The 16,162-nt window shown below is 45.3% G+C and overlaps 1 protein-coding gene across 1 annotated transcript in view; it reads left to right on the forward strand.

Moving 5' to 3' along the window:
- RUS3 (root UVB sensitive protein (Protein of unknown function, DUF647)) overlaps positions 1–16,162 on the forward strand; it is a 114,209-nt gene that overhangs the window by 41,540 nt on the left and 56,507 nt on the right. The window contains exon 7 of the mRNA XM_087387361.1: positions 8,597–8,660. Coding sequence (XP_087243487.1) covers positions 8,597–8,660 — 64 coding nt within the window. The remainder of the gene's footprint in view (positions 1–8,596; positions 8,661–16,162) is intronic.

The raw sequence follows: 16,162 nt of genomic DNA on the forward strand, positions 1-16,162 counted from the left end.
ATGTGCAAACATGTGCAAGCCAGTAAATAGACAATGATCAGAAACAAATATAGAAGCAACTCTTTATATTTCCATCCGTCCACAAAGTAGGACAGGATACAATACCAAAAGGTTCTCCTACTAGATGTCAAGCACTTCTAGATCTCTAAGCCTGCGTGCTCCACCTCGAGCATATGTAGACTCTTTGTCTAGAGTGATCCTCTCCACCTTGCTGTCTGGAAACCAGCCTAGGTGGGAAGCCCTCTGAGTGAGCTAAGTTTGCAGGTCTTCAGCCAAGTTCACCTCCAAGATGAGGCCCAACTGTTGCTGCTGGTGCTGCTCCCTTTTGCTCCTCAAAAGGTGCTCCAGATGATGTATTATGAGGCCAAATGCCTCTCATTTTATAGGGCACAAGGCCTGCCCCAAAAACCGACCAGCAGCCTCAATCTGGCCGACCCAAACAGGCTGACCAGGCTGCTATAAAACTGCCCTAAAAGGGCTCTCATAACTATCCCCTGGCCCACAAAACTAGTGCTTTGGCCCTCACTTCAAGGCAGGGTCCCTGTGTAGGCCTGCCTGGCTGTCCCATATGGGCTATAAATATGCCCTCCCAGGGTCAGTCCCTTGCAGCCCTATTTGCTGCTGCTCCTGCCCCCCTGGGTGCCCATTCTCCAGCCCTAACCAGGGCCTCCTAACAGGCCCAAAACCTGCTCCACATCTGCGCCTGCACATCGCTATAACTGCGCCTCTGCCAGGCCCTTTTTCCAGCACCATACAAAGCCGTACACCTTGTAGATGTCAGCGCCATGTGATCGCCTCTTATTCCGGGCTCCTTGTGCTGGCTATTGCTTTGCCTCTTGCTGTTGCAGATCCATCCTAGCTCCGGGTACCCTCCATCTCTTTGATTCTTGCCCACATGGCAGCCATGCTGCTGCTCATGTGTCAGTCTCTCAAACCCTAGGTTCACCCCCCCCATGCTCTCCTCATATGGGGGCTTATAGATGGGAAGGTGACCTTTCCAACACCCCCTCTCACCGACACATCCAGGCCCAATGCCAACACGTTGATGATGATGCTTCAGTGACTCTCGGGTCGTAGTCTTCTGGAACATTTTGATGTCGAAATCTTTTTTTGGCTTTTCATCTAGTGGCTCCTGCTCCACTAGGTCTGGCTCCGCTTCCGCGCATTATCCTGGTACAGAGCTCCATCTCTGGTAGCACCTCCTGGCACCACCATCTTTAGTCACGTTCCCGCCTTCGAACTCGAGCAATCCAGCCGTCACGATCTTCCAGTTGCCCCCCTCATAATGAGTGAACAACCTGGAGTCTTCTAGGCACCATGCTCTGAGGGTCTGTTTCAACCCGTTCTTCCTTTGGCAAGGTCTGCAACAAATGAATATTTCCAGATAACCTAGACCATGAACTTACGGAGTTCTCAAGCAAGTACTCTTTTGGCTTCAGTACTCTTTGTCCATCACCTTCTAGCAATCTGCGTCTGAGATTTGAAGAAGCACCAATACTTCCCCTTCTGCCTTCGAAGAAGGCCAATTCCTTCAAATATCGCATCACTTGAGACAAATGAAGAGCAGAGTCTCTCCACAGGATGCTATAAAGGCTCAAATGTAGAATATCAAGTACACACCAGACTGTTGTACTGCCTGTGTGTTTGCTCTGAAAGAAAACCTTGTACCTCATCGAGGCATCCACCAAAAGCCTGTGTAATCTTGTACTGTCTCCTTTTGAAGTACAGCATCCATCTGACCATGAGACCCCAAGGCCCTCCATGGAATCCACCCTCGTGTCAGTGTCGACAGCCACACACCTGGAAGCTACCAAGCGCTCCTTGTTGTCTTTCCCCTTCACAAAGGCATCTAACTCCTCGTCATCCCACATCTCTATGTTAGACATCCTCAATGTGATTTCTTGGTCAACATATCTGATCTTGGTAACACTCGGTGATGTCACCAGGAACAACTCTTCGATTATCACGTTTGCTTTGGCCTCTCCCTTTGAATCTGAGTCGGACTCCTTCCTTTTGTTTTTCCGATCTGCCTTTTTCTACAGTTCTTTGCAAAATGTCCTGGCGTATCACAGTAGAAACACTTCTTCTTCTGCTTCCTCTTGAAAGTCTCCTCGTCATCAGAGTCATCTTTCTTGGACTTGCCACCGTTAGGCTTGCCCTTTCCTTTGCCAACGTAATCCTTTGCCAGTAGCGCCTTGTCGTCTTTGTCGTCGTTGTAGAGCTTCTCCCAAGCTTCCTCCTGTAACAGTAATGGACCCAACTCCTCAAACGTTAGAGGTTTGGTCCTCTGTCCTGCTGTCACAGTCGTAACAAAGCTCTTGGAACTCTGAGGTAGCCTCCTCAGTGTCATCAAAGCCAAATGGCATGAGTCTGTCTTCTGACCAACTGCTGCCAATTGATCCCTCACCACCTTGACCTTCGTCAAATCAATGGGGTGGAATGGAATGCGAGGAAGCAGACAACAAGTTGAAGCAAAACAAAGTACTTGCAAATGGATAATGAGAAAGTGCAATCGGCCCAATCTGACATTACAAATGATTTCTGCAAATCTGCCTTCAAATCTGCAATTTTCTGAGTGTTTAACCCAGTAATAAGCATGTCATCCACTTAAATAATTAAAATCAGAAATTCTATTCTCTCTCCAAGACATAAAGAGTGGCCTCTGTAGGGCTGTTCTGAAATCCAAGGCATAGCAAAAAAGAATATATCTTGGCATACCATGCTTCAAACCATAGAGGGCCTTTTTCAGCCTGCATACGTGATTGTCAGAACCTTCAACCTCAAAGCCCGGAGGTTGGGTGACATAGACCTCTTCCAATAAATCCCCATGAAGGAAGGTTGTCTTAATGTCCAGCTGGTGGACCTCCCAATGCCTATGGGATGTGAGAGCAATGGCGCATCGAATGAACGTGATGCATGAGGTGGGAGCGAATGTCATAGGCTGTCAGTAGACAGCAAAAAACGAGTTCCAAGGTGGCTCTTGGATACTCTACGGGACAGCAAGCACGCTGAGCCCTTGGCTGCCCGCACCAGCGGCGGTAAAAAACAACTGAATGCCAATTTGCTTCATGTTGTTTTGATTGCTACAGCTTGCAATGAGGAACCCCTTTGTCATAAGGATGCATTTGATAGCAGAGAATAGATGGTTACCATGAAAGCTGAACATGATTCCATTCATTCAAATGGCACATGGGAGTTGTGTGACTTGCCAGCAGGCAAGCGTGCCATAGGCACTAAGTGGGTCTACAAATTGAAGCGGAAAGATGATGGCAGTGTTGACCGCTACAAAGCCCGCCTTGTTGTGAAAGGCTATACCCAGCAACATGGCATTGACTTGAGAAGCTTGTTCCTGTAACTGCCTGTTCAATAGCACGATCATGATGTGGCTGCAAATCAGGCTGAACATGGGCAACAGGAGGAGGCTGTGAGCTGCTAGAAGCATTTGGAGCCGGACCTTGAAAAGTACCATTTGAATCTGTGAAGGTTAGTATGGCATCAAATACATCAAAGGCTTCCATTGATGGCTGTTTTTTACAGTCCAGCCAAGATAAAGGGGCATGCTCAGCAAATACCACATCTCTACTGACAATTAACTTGCCTTTGCTAGGCTGAAACAACCTGTATCCTTTGCTCTGTGAGCTGTAACCACTGAAAATGCATTTGATGGCCTTATCTTCAACCTTATGCCTTAGCTGCGAGGGTACATGGGCATATACAAGAGATCCAAACACCTGCATGTGAGAAATTACAGGCTTGCGGCCTGTTCATGCCTTCAATGCTCCAGTGGGTGCTCCATTGAGCACATAGCTGGCACACATAATGGCATCCAACCAGAATTCATTTGGCAAAGACTTCCCCTTAAGTATGCACCTTGCTTTGCAAGTCCATTCTATTGTGGAGTGTATGGCACTATGCACTGATGTATAATACCCCGGGCTGCTAAAGATTCAAAGAGTGTTTCCCCACTCTCATTCTCTGCTAAGGCAAGAAAATGCTTGAAGCTAGAGAAGACATCTGACTTCAATATCATGAGATAAATCCAAGTGAACTAGGTGAAGTCATCCACTAAAGTAACCGCATCAGCCCACATACGTCACTATGTACGAGGTGCAACTTCTTGGACACCAAGGGCCCCATCTTTTGGAAATGGGAACTGATGCATTTTCCCCAACAAGCAGCCCTCACAGACATGTTTTTGTAATCACATGCATGGTTGAGAGATCTACCACCATGTCCTTTGAATGCATTTTCACCAAACTATTAAAATTCAGATGCCCAATCTCTCATGTCATAAGTGAGTATCGGCATAGCTTCTATAGCAGCCTGCTTTTAAAAGGTATCAAGGTGATACAGCGTGCTGTCAAATGTCCCACAATATAGTTGTCATACATGTTATCATACATGGCACAACAATGACTGTCAAAAAGAACTCTGAAGCCATTTTGTGGGGATGGCTGAAATAGAAATGAGATTCTTCTTGATACTTGGAACATACAAAACTTTCAAAAGGGTCATTGTATCACCTGACACTAAGCTGCATTGTTTTGCATAAGTGACAATACCACCATGTGGAGCATCACTCCAAGACTTAAATAGAGGTAATGTGCTTAGGCGCACCATTGTCAAAGTCCAGGCTGACTTCGAATCCGAAATAGACCGTGAATAAGCCTATACGATTCTGTTAGAGGGAGAGTTCGTGCCCCAGAAGGCCTATCAGATTGGTTTAAGAGCACTAGGGATGCCTCCTTTCATCGACTCTCTTCGGGCTCTACTTTGACAAGATCACATCCTTTATTGACCGCCTAGGAGGGGAGGGGTCATTCTTAGCTGATTTAATAGTACAGATTTTGCTATATGCGGATGACAAGTCCTCATATCATCTTCAATAGAGGGACTACAAAGACATCTGGAGGCCATAGTGGTGTTTTGTAGAGAGAGACACTTGACAGTTAACCTTGGGAAGACCAAGATTATGATTTCAATACCTCACGCACAGTACTGCATGGACATAGTTTCACTTACCGAGGTGAGCGAGTGGAGATAATGCAGTCTAACATATACTTGGGGGCAGTCTCTAAATTTCACGATGGTCCATGCAGCCAGGGCACGACTCACACGAGGAGTGGGAAGCTTTGGCCCGACTAGAGAGGTAGTGCTTTCAGGCGCACTTTTAGGATCCGCCCATGAAGGGCGGGCTTTTCAACAGCCTAATGAGACTGATTGCCATGTATGCAACACCGTTTTTGGCAAGTGATCTCTCAGCGACGGACTAGAGGAGATTCGAGTGGCTACAAGTGATTATGGAGTCTAGGTTGATTCATACAGGCAGAGTTCGCCATGACATCACTCGAGATTGATGACATCTTTCAGACAGTGATATTCCTCCAAAAAGTTTGGGCCTTTCCCAATTGGAGGCTGTCAAGGTGGCACTAGAGCCATCCAGATGGTTAGGGGGGAGTGGAGTCAGCACAACATGGTATGCACGCGTATCCACATGCTTTGCCAGTCAGGGTATTCAAATGGACCGGATACACCCCTTTCAGTACAGCATGGATGCACTGCCCAAGTTAATCCTACGAGATGAGATTAACTGTATCATACAGGTAGATCTCCTCCAACCCCATACTTTGAGGGAGGGACTAGGAGTTCCCTACCAAGATCCTGTTTATCATGACCACTTCTTGAGAGTATTGGAGGATGGACTGATCATCAGACCCCAATAGAGGAATCTCACATGCATCGAGGATTGCCATTAGGCAGATGCGAGTCTTGTCCTATTAGTTGAGGATTGAGGTAGATAGAGCTGCAAGCACACCCAGAGAGCAATAGATCTGTAAATTATGCATTCTGGGGGAGGTCGAGAAAGAGGAGCAATCCTTGTGTGCTTGCCCAGCCTACTATGAAGGAAGGGCAAGGCTATGGTCCACTCTCACAGTTCATTAACTTCCATGACCACGTTTGCATCAGACTCTATTGGATTGAGATGCGACGAAACAGCTGAGAGACACTATTGAGATAGATAAGGTAGCAACAAGAGGTGACCGCGCCACAAGAGGCTGAGGTAGACCGAGCATAGCGACATGTCACAGATTTCTATTCATTTGAGTCATCTCCAAGACATAGTGGGGTGGAGGGGGAGAAGCTAGCTGACATGAGGGTAGCGTGGATCAGCGGAGAGAGACGACCGAGCCTGAGACGCAAAGACCACACACGACATAGAGAGTGACCAGAGCATGGGCGATCGAGGTCCGGTCTATCTCCTTAGAGGAGACTGCCAGGGATGACGAGGTGTTACTATTGACATAGCCCATCGGATACATAGGTCGAGGAGAGCACGTTCTCCGCCGGAGAGAGAGAGAGCTTGACAGGCATAGATCTGGGACATCTCCATGCCACCGGGTGTTGGATTTTGAGGTGCTCGTGGTTTAAAAGCTGCAAAAGAATGATTGGGTGGACAGCCCTCGCTGGATTTTTACTTCAGCCTCTCTTAGATCTCCTGCCTCTCCTCTCATGACTGCCATCCTCAAAGCTTGGGGGAGCTTCAGGAACACTCTTCGAAGGGTTCCGCCCTCTACCCTCAAAGACATTGATAGGCAGCCGATCATTTGGAATGATAGTCTACTTGATGAGCATGGCAGACCACTGGGCACTTCCCATTACTTGCAGTGGTCTAGATGGGAGAGAGGCCCCGCCTACATAGTAGGCACTTGGAAGGCTTTCATCAGGCTACCTAAGGATCGGAGACTACAGTCCGTGAGTCACCTCAGAGGGGTAGCACACAGGATTCAGCAGAAAGATGCAGCCATCTTGGTGGAATGGACAGTTGAGATGCATGTTACTTCCACTACTTGGATGGGAGCTTTTTCGAGGACAGCAGTTCCTCTACAGGTGATCGCTCTTCGAGGTCTTGGGGAAGATGCACTGGTCTTTGATGTTGGGGATGGAGGTATACTCTCTAGATCCATGGATGATATTCCTCTAGAGGTTGCCTTTTAGCCTATCAGGATTGTTGGTTTTGTGGACCATGGAGTGGGCTTGCAGTGGTACTTAGACCCCGACCCTCTACTCTTGGCCCTAGGATCTTGGATGTTGTGGTTATATGGAGGTGCACCTATCAAGTGCTTGCAGTGGGACCCAGGAGAGTGGGAGTGGATAGATCATGGGCACCGAGAGAGGGGGATTCCCTTCTTTCGTTTCACGGTTGGTAATGCCTGGAGATTTTAGCTGAGCAGTAGGGGTTGGATTCCCTCCAGAGCCCCCCATTGGGACAGCTTCTTCATCACCGCAGATTTGCATAGGAATTTCTGGAGGAGGCTCTGGAAATCCCTCAGAAATAGAAAGATCACTATTTTCTTTTGGCTTTCTATTCATGGAGGGATTGCAATGAACCTGTGGAGATCACAATTTGGGGCTGATTCCACTTGCCCTTGCTGTCATTCTGCAGAGGAGTCAGTGCGACATTGCCTTTGGGACTGCAGTCAGGCGAGGACTATTTGGAAAGGGGTTGCTCAGATACTTAGCATTTTTCATACTTTCCCTTTCTTCATGACTTGGGGCTCGGTCGCATGGTTATCCCTTACTGGGCCCCAGGTGTTTTATGAGGGTGAGCCTTCTCCCTGGGCACTCTCGATTGGCCGGCAGGTGATAGAGTCCTGCTCTCTTCAGGATGTATCACTTACTCCTTTTAGAGCTTCACATGCTTTAGTGGACACCTCTTGGGAGATTTTGGCTAGCATTTCCTCTTGGCACATTTGGAGAGCCAGATGCACAGAGGCCTTGGATGGCACTCAGATACACCCATCACAGGTGTTCACGGGTATTTGGAGTGACACGGTTCACACTTTGATAGCCATGCAGGGCCCTTAACGGGCAGCCTCTTCTAGGAGGACTGTATTTCTTCGAGTTTGGAGGGGTTCTCCCTTTTTCTCGGAGGTTTCTACCGGATTGAGATGGCGCTATCAGCCTCAATCCTTTCTTTTTGGCTCGAGCTTTTCATGCATTGAATGGTGTATCTTGTATGGAGCTTGCTCTAATGGTTTTCTTTAATACTTAATAGAAGTCTCCTTTTGGGGGAAAAAAAAAGCTGCAAAAGTGCAGGCCAAGGTATCGATCCTACCATACATGCATCTGTTGTTGCCAATTGCCAAACTAGGGTTTCTAGACACCCCCTTTATTTTTCCGCTCTTCACCTCTTGTATAGCCACACCCTCTTTATTTTTCCGCTGTTCACCTCTTGTATAGCCATTCGGCTTCAAAATCTGCAAGTAAAGGTGAATAATGGGGTCTGAGATATATGTCGTTTAAAATAACCTGCTGACGTACAAATGTGATTTCTACTATATTAAAGGAGTTTTCTTCAAAGAAATAAGTGATTTGGTAAGCAGCGTGTATCTCTATAAGACCATTTCTTTACAGAAGCTAGTTTCACTGTTTCGCTCATTGATTTGCCAAGGGGTTTATTAGAGCATGATACTACTCCACAAGAAAGTATGTTGGATTGTTGCTTCATCAATCCATTCATGGGAGTCTATATTGCACTGCAGGCATGCAATTTATATGATATGCATTGCACTGACACCAGCCTTGGTTGCAACAGGGTTCAAATTTGGACAGCAGAGCAAAACAATGGCGACTGGCTGCAGATTTTATGAATGATATAGGTATATATATAATATGGAATTTTTAATGGCTGGTTCTCTTCAGATCGAGCAAGCAATATGTTTCATTCTGTATTATTTTGTCCTTAATTGTTTAACTTAAAGGAAGTTTTTCACAGTGCTAACTGTCTATTATTCTCATTAAAAATCAAGAAAACAGAAGATTCAACTTTCTATGTGGCATGTGAGAAGCTATTTGGTATTGTAATCATTACTATAGCCAACAAATATACCTCTGATTTATCATCACCTTTCCTCTTGTTGGCATTAGGAAAATGAGCATGAGCCGTGCAACCAAATATCCTTTGGTGATCTAATTTAGGCATTTAATCCTATAAATGCCTCTTCAGAAGTTTTAGTAGCACGCAGGTTATGAAGGTACGCAGTGTTAGAGACTCTCAACATGTACAATGGCTCTGATACCATATTAGAGAATCCACGCAGGAAGGAAATATGTAATGTGTATGGTGTATGCAATGGAAGAATCTCAACAACAAGAGGAAACTCTGTAATTGAACTTTAGACAATATGTGTGCACAAGAAACAACTCACAAGCCCTTAGATCTAGAATAAAAGATAGCAGTAGAACACCCAATATATCTCAAGATGTATTGCCATCAAGGCATGCGCTAATGTACTGACTGAACCTGCCTGCAAACAACCGCCACAAACAATGAACGGGCTGTGGGTTGGAGTGTACGGAAGATTCGTATGGTGGATTTGTATGGGGCAAATGTACGGACAAGTTGAGGTCGGAATCATACGGCTGTACAAATGGGCTGTGCGGTGGCTTTACAGAGTTATTGTGATGAAGCAAGTCACTCACAATATTGAGGCGGCAGTGGGTCGCAAGGATGAACCGAGCGATAGAAAACAGATCGTGTATAGTACTGAGAATCAGTTGTACCGTGCAGTAGGTGCATCGGTCGCACTCGGACAAATTGTTGCATCAAGAAGCAAAAGCCATTCTTGTCTTACTTCATCGCATATCAGACCGACTCCTATCTTCACCCACCGAACGTTTTTCTTAAGAATATGCTCTGCTGGAGGACCTCCTCTTGAGGCAGGACTAGCTTGTGCTAGTAGAGTAGGGCTATGATACCAAATGTTGGGAATGGAGATAAGAGGAGAACACTAAAACATGGAGATATATTGAGAATGGAAGAGTCACCTTTCAAAGAATGACCAAAATGAGGAATATATCCTGTACAATGGAAGCTACCCTAATACTAATCCTAGGGGAAAAAGCCTCCTAAGTGGAGGGAAAGTGTCTCGAGGGTGTGTTTACACTGCACTACTCATAATCTAACATCAGAAATGGTGACATTGCTGTAAATGATAAGTTTTCTTTTGACTAGATCAAAGAGACTTTATGCCTTCGATTCTTTACGATAGCCTATAAAGACACTTTTGATGAGCCCTTCGTATGAGGTATCCCCCATATGACAGCCAGCTAGGGGAATATCCTTGTGTTTTTAACCAAAAACTCTCAAATGACTGTCTAAAGGCTTTACACTCTAAGAAAGCTTCTTCTGATATAATGTTCTGCAAGATGGCTCTTCGACTTCTATTTATAAGATGGACATGCTTTTGCCCAATAACGATGGGGAATAAGCTGTTTATGTTATGTTGTTTGTAGAACTGGTTGAACTCATCTAACTTAAAATCTCCACACTAGAGGATCTTTATGTACTTTTCAATTTGCTTTTCTAACAAAGCTTTTAACTCTTTAAATGTATTGATAGCCTATAGAAAATAGACTGTGAGTCTTTCTGAAGCCTTTGAATCATGAGTGAAGGTGATGGAGTACAAGACTTTGTCTAATGACTGAGTTGAGGCATAACCCAAATATTTGAATGTATGATCTGAGTATGTTAGTGCTCCTAGACCATGAAGTGGGAAAAGACTCACGGTGTTGCTTTCCCGTGCAACATGATTCACAAATGTTCTTTTGGAAGTAGATTTGCGGAAGGCCTTGAATCATATTTGCTCGCTTGATTGAAACCAAGATTTTGAATTTGAGGTGTGCAAATCTCTTGTGCCATAATGTGCTAAAATAAGCATGTTGGTTCTTATGAGAGGCTATTAAAGCTCTCCGAATAGGCATTGATGATTCTTGTTTTGGCTATGACTTCTGTTTGGATTGTAGAACTCTTGTACTGTGCAATCAAACTTGTTGAAGACTAACTCCATTTCTCTTTGAGTTATGTGGCCAATTGACAATTGGTTTTGTGCCATGGGGGGGGAAAAAAGCATCTCCTATGCTTTGTGCATTGCCTTCATGATTGTGTAGAGGAATGTCGCCAATTCCTACCATCTTGTGACCCACGTTTACATTCTCCTTTGCATTTTCGTTCGGATCCACCAAATACTGTCATCATGTCTCTTTCAGTCATGTGGCCAATTGACAATTGGTTTTGTGCCATGGTGGGAAAAAGGGCATCTCCTATGCTTTGTGCATTGCCTTCACGATTGTGTAGAGGAATGTCGCCAATTCCTACCATCTTGTGACTCATGTTTACATTCTCCTTTGCATTTTTGTTCGGATGTAATTCTGAAAACCGTTCTTTCTGATGTGGTGCTTCGGAATCAAACCACCAAATACTGTCATCATTGCCCAAATGCTTTGGACTTAATGCATTTGAGGGTTGAGATGATGCTAAACTTTGTTTTGGTGCTCAATCTGATGTTCGTGGGATCATTGCAGGCTCCATATCAGCGTTGAGCACGAGGGTCATGAGGAGCATTGCATGCAGTTGCTAAAACATGGTCTCACGAGATAGAACTGTAACAGCCTAGAGCGGAAGAGCAGCCCATGGAGCAGTTGACATCAGATGGAGGCGGCGGTGTAAGTTCAAGATCTAGACATTGTGGAGGAAGTGTCAGATCAGATGCGAAGTGCCCACATGTGACAGGGGCTAAAGTATGTATACATGATAAATCTTATTAAATCAAGATTCAACTTTCAAGTGAATGCCAATTTCAAAATACACAAGAGTGAAGGATCAAGTGTTAAATATATATGAACTAACTTTTTTTTTTCATGAAAGAGACTTCTATTAAGTATGAAAAAAACCCGCGTGAGCAAGCTCGATGTGGAAATACATCATGTTGGACATGAGATAAAAACACCCTAGAAGAGTAAGCAAAATTTCAAAAAGAGCTGGAGAGAAACCAAGGTTGAGGCTGAAAATGCCTCCTCAACCTTGATGTAGTCTCTGAGAAAAAAGGGGAGTCCCTCCATTCCGTAAGAAATATAACCCTCCTGGAAGAGGCTGCCCTAGAGGACCCTTGCATGCTCGTCCAAGGTATGAGAAGGGTGGACCTGAGATCCATCAATGGCCTCTGTGCACGTGGCCCTCCAGATGTTGCCCAAGTCGTAGTATCTCCCAAGCAGAATCCACATTAGCATGCACTGGTCTATATCGAGAGATAGGCACATCCTCCAGAGAGCAAGGCTCAACTAGGTGTCGTGGAATGGAAATGGCCCAGGAAGCATCCTGCCACTCGTAGAAAATATGAGGACCTGATAAAGAGAGCCAAGCAAATGATCCCCACGTTATGAAGAAATGAGAGGGGGAAAAATGCTGAGAATCCTAGCAGCCCCTATCCAAGTGGCTCTCGCATGTCTGCAGTCCCATAAAGGAAGGTGGTTGTTTGGAGCAGTCAAAGAGCCGGTTTCATTGGTTCGATTGCCGGGATACCACACACTCTTTCTCAAGAGGTGGGCCTCAGTAATTTGGTGGAAGGATATCTTTGCTGCACTTTTTGACACATAATATTACAACCATAAACATGGTGAGTACCCATGAACAAGAGAGCTCCACAACTCCTCAAAGGAGAAGGCATGAAAGCCTTAATGATCCAGCTAGTGTACAGCTGCAGGGAGCACAACAAATGCCTTTTGAGCAGGCCACACATGAAGCTACAACTGAGCTCAACGGTGATACTAGTTCTAGCATTGAGTCAGATGATGCTACTATGTTGAATGCACAGCTTGCAAGTGCAGTGACTGCTTTGACTCAGCTGGCTCAAAATTTGGCTCAGATTGTGCAAACAAATGCCAAGAAGAAGAAGAAATCAACAAAGCACAAGCACGGAAAGAGTGAGTACACACATGCATCAGCTTCTCATGGTGGACCGCACACTCATGCATCAGTTTCCCATGAGGGACAGCCATCAAAAATGACTCAGAAACTAACTTCCAAGAGAGAGGGATCACCCAAAAGAGCACTTGAGAAACAGGTACAAAAAGTACAGCCAGTGCAACAGTATGAGCAGCCAGCACAAGGCCTTGGTCTGGGTACTTCTACTCCTCAAAATAATAATGTGCAGTCCATAAATGTGGCTCAACCACCTCAGCCATATTTGAGGCAGCAACCTGAATATTTTGGTACAGATTCTATCTTTGATGCTATGTTGATTTCACCGCCAATTGGGCATAGAAAGCAAGCCATGTATGACAATGTGGGAATGCAGCCAAGCATGCAAGCCACAGCATATGCTCCCATGCCTAATGTTCAGCCAAGCATGGCTCTCCCTAGTGACGGGAATGCTGCAAATATACAGCCATCTTTGGGACAGCCAATATCAAATGTATATAAAGCAGGGTTCTTTCCCGTGTTGATTTTCCGCCACTTGGTTCTATTCCTCGCTCCTCGAGCAGGAGGTCTTCCCCTGTTGAGGGGTTTGTTTCCGCCACTAGGTTAGGTAAGATGTTCCACTCTACATTCTCCCATCGATGAGAATTATTGGTTGGAACATACAGGGCCTAGGTGGCGTCCCACATCGCCACCGTAGACAGCTGGCTTCATCCAAGTGTTACTGGGGGTTCCATTGATATCTTATTTATTCAGGAGCACAAACTGGATTCTAGAGATTGTGCCAAGTCAGGCAAGTTGCTTTCTGGCCATACTTTTTGGTCGCCTGCCTTGGGCACCAGAGGGGGCACTTCTATTTGAGTTTCGTAGTTGGTTCTCCCCTTAGTTGTTGGACACGGAATCATTATTCCCTCTAGAGCTCAGTGGATTGTTCTCTTGATTGGAGGGTGTAAGGTTGGTTTCCTTAACTTGTATGCCTCCAACATTAGAGGGGAACGTGTCTTTATGTGGAAGGATTTGCTCTCCTGGGCCCCCATTGCGGATTCATGGGTGATTGGAGGTGACTTTAACATGGTTGAGTTACCGTCAGACAAAAAAGGGGGTAGAGAAGGAGGACTTCACTCTTTGGAGAGAGCAGCTTGGGATGCCTTCCTTTTTCACTTCTGTGGCAGAGATACTTGGTTGGAGTCTGGACGATGCATTTCTTATTCAGCCAGAGTCCCTCCTGTTCTCTTGGTCGAACAGGAGGCAGCAGATGCCTATTCATGTACGCATTGACAGATTCTATGTAGATGATTGGGCACTAGACATAGGTGGATTAGTATGCATTGTTGCTGGGGTTTTCACTTCAGACGACTTTCCTGTTGTGCTGGCTATCTCAGAGCCTCACTTGAGAGACCGGTCTGCCAACATCAGGATTTTAGATGCCTTGTACACAGAGGAGGACCTTACAGAGGTAGCCCTGCAGATATGGGTTTCTCATGTCCAGGGTGGGCAGCCTTTTCCATCACATATAGCTGCTTCCCTTTCTGGTATTAGCGGCTTCTACCTTTCAGTTGCTTGTACCAGAAGACGAGATATTCAAACACGTGAGATTGGTGTTTGCCAGTATTTGGCAGCTTTGCAGAAGGAAGAGCAGAAACGGCCTTCAGATGCTTGGATTCAGGAGGGCCTTGCTGTAGCAAGGGCTCATCAGCATATATTGCTTGATCAGAGAGCAGAGTATGCTTTTCATGCACGGGAGTCCTTCTGGATTCAGATGGGTGGCAGAGTCAATAAACACTTTTTCTCTACTCTTGGCCCTAGACATAGTAGAGAGAGTGTATCCCAGCTTATTGACTCACATGGGGTTTTACAGACAAATCCTGATGATGTCTTGCATATAGCTTCAAATTTTTATGCCGCCCTTCTTACTGCTGATCCTAAGACACGGGATAGAGAAGATGCTAGACAGGTTATTTGGCAGAGCATCCCTTTGTGGTGAAACCGGATATGCATGTTTTGCTTGATGCACCTTTCACTAACACAAAGTTTAGGACTGCACTTTCAGCCCTTCACAAGGGCAAGTGCCCAGGTTTGGATGGCCTTACACCTTTTTTCATTGCATTTTGGGATATGATTGGAGACTACATTACTTCAGCCCTGCAGAGCATTTGGGACTCTAATGAGATAGCCCGGGTTGCTTACAGAGGGTCTCATTCACTTTATCCCAAAAGGAGGTTGCAGAAATCTAGTGTCCCAGTGGAGGTCTATCACACTTCTGGGGACTTGTTACAAGATTCTGGCCAAGGCAATCAGTCTTCGATTACAGCCCCTTCTCCCAGAAGGAGGTTGCAGAAATCTAGTGTCCCAGTGGAGGTCTATCACACTTCTGGGGACTTGTTACAAGATTCTGGCCAAGGCAATCAGTCTTCGATTACAGCCCCTTCTCCCAGATCTTATTCATGACACTCAGACGGGATTTGTGCATGGCAGAAGCATTTTTGATAACATTTTCTCTTTCTGGGAAGCTTCAAAGTGGGCCATGCAGAGCGGCCAGAATTTAGCCATTCTACTTTTGGATTTTGAGAAAGCTTATGACAGAGTAGATTGGGGGTTTTTGGAGGGCACCCTTCTATGTTTTGGCTTTACTGATGCTTGGATCAGAGGTGTTTCCTCTGTGTACAGATCAGCCCACAGCTAGGTACTTATTGGTGGGGTAAGGGGTGAGAGATTTCAGATTTCCAGATCAGTTCGTTAGGGATGCCCCCTTGCTCCTTTTCTTTTTTTGTTCGTGGCCGAAGCTATGAGTATCTATGTTAGATCTCAAGCTGACATCTTTGGGCTGAGACTTCCCATCAGAAGGGAAGAGGAGCTACTTGATAGTGAGTTGGCAGATGACACAGCAGTTTACTTGGATGCCACTCCACAGACGCTCACTTCTTTCAGGAGAGGATTACCAAAAGGCGAGCGACAAAAAGTGAGCGAGCAATAAAAAACAATAAAAGATTTATAAATCCCCCATTTCAATAGCAAAAAATAATAACTTATTCAAAAGTCCATATGTTTCCTCAATGCTAGAAGGTTAAATATGCATATAACTTTCGGAGCCACTAACACTAATTTCACATCATCCATGAGATAGTTTGTATGTTCAATTTCCAATTCATTGTTTGTATTAAAGACAAACCCTACAGTAACTGCAATCAAGTTCTCTCTTTCCACTAGAGTAATTGAGATCATCAATGCAACCTTCCACATAGGTGGGGTGTTTCCAAGGACTCCTTACATGGATTAGTCTAGATTCCATGCATATGTAAATGCTTAGCTTTTTAAACTCTGTTCACTCTTGGAATGAAACCCATGTTTCTTTGTTACTAGAAAAATATCCTTCCCTAATGATTTATTCTTACCTCCCACTAATCT

Source organism: Dipteris shenzhenensis, chromosome 16 (assembly GCF_047967505.1).
Source record: "Dipteris shenzhenensis isolate YYH24624 ecotype China chromosome 16, Dip_SZ_1.0, whole genome shotgun sequence".
In the NCBI taxonomy this organism is placed as follows: Eukaryota; Viridiplantae; Streptophyta; class Polypodiopsida; order Gleicheniales; family Dipteridaceae; genus Dipteris; species Dipteris shenzhenensis.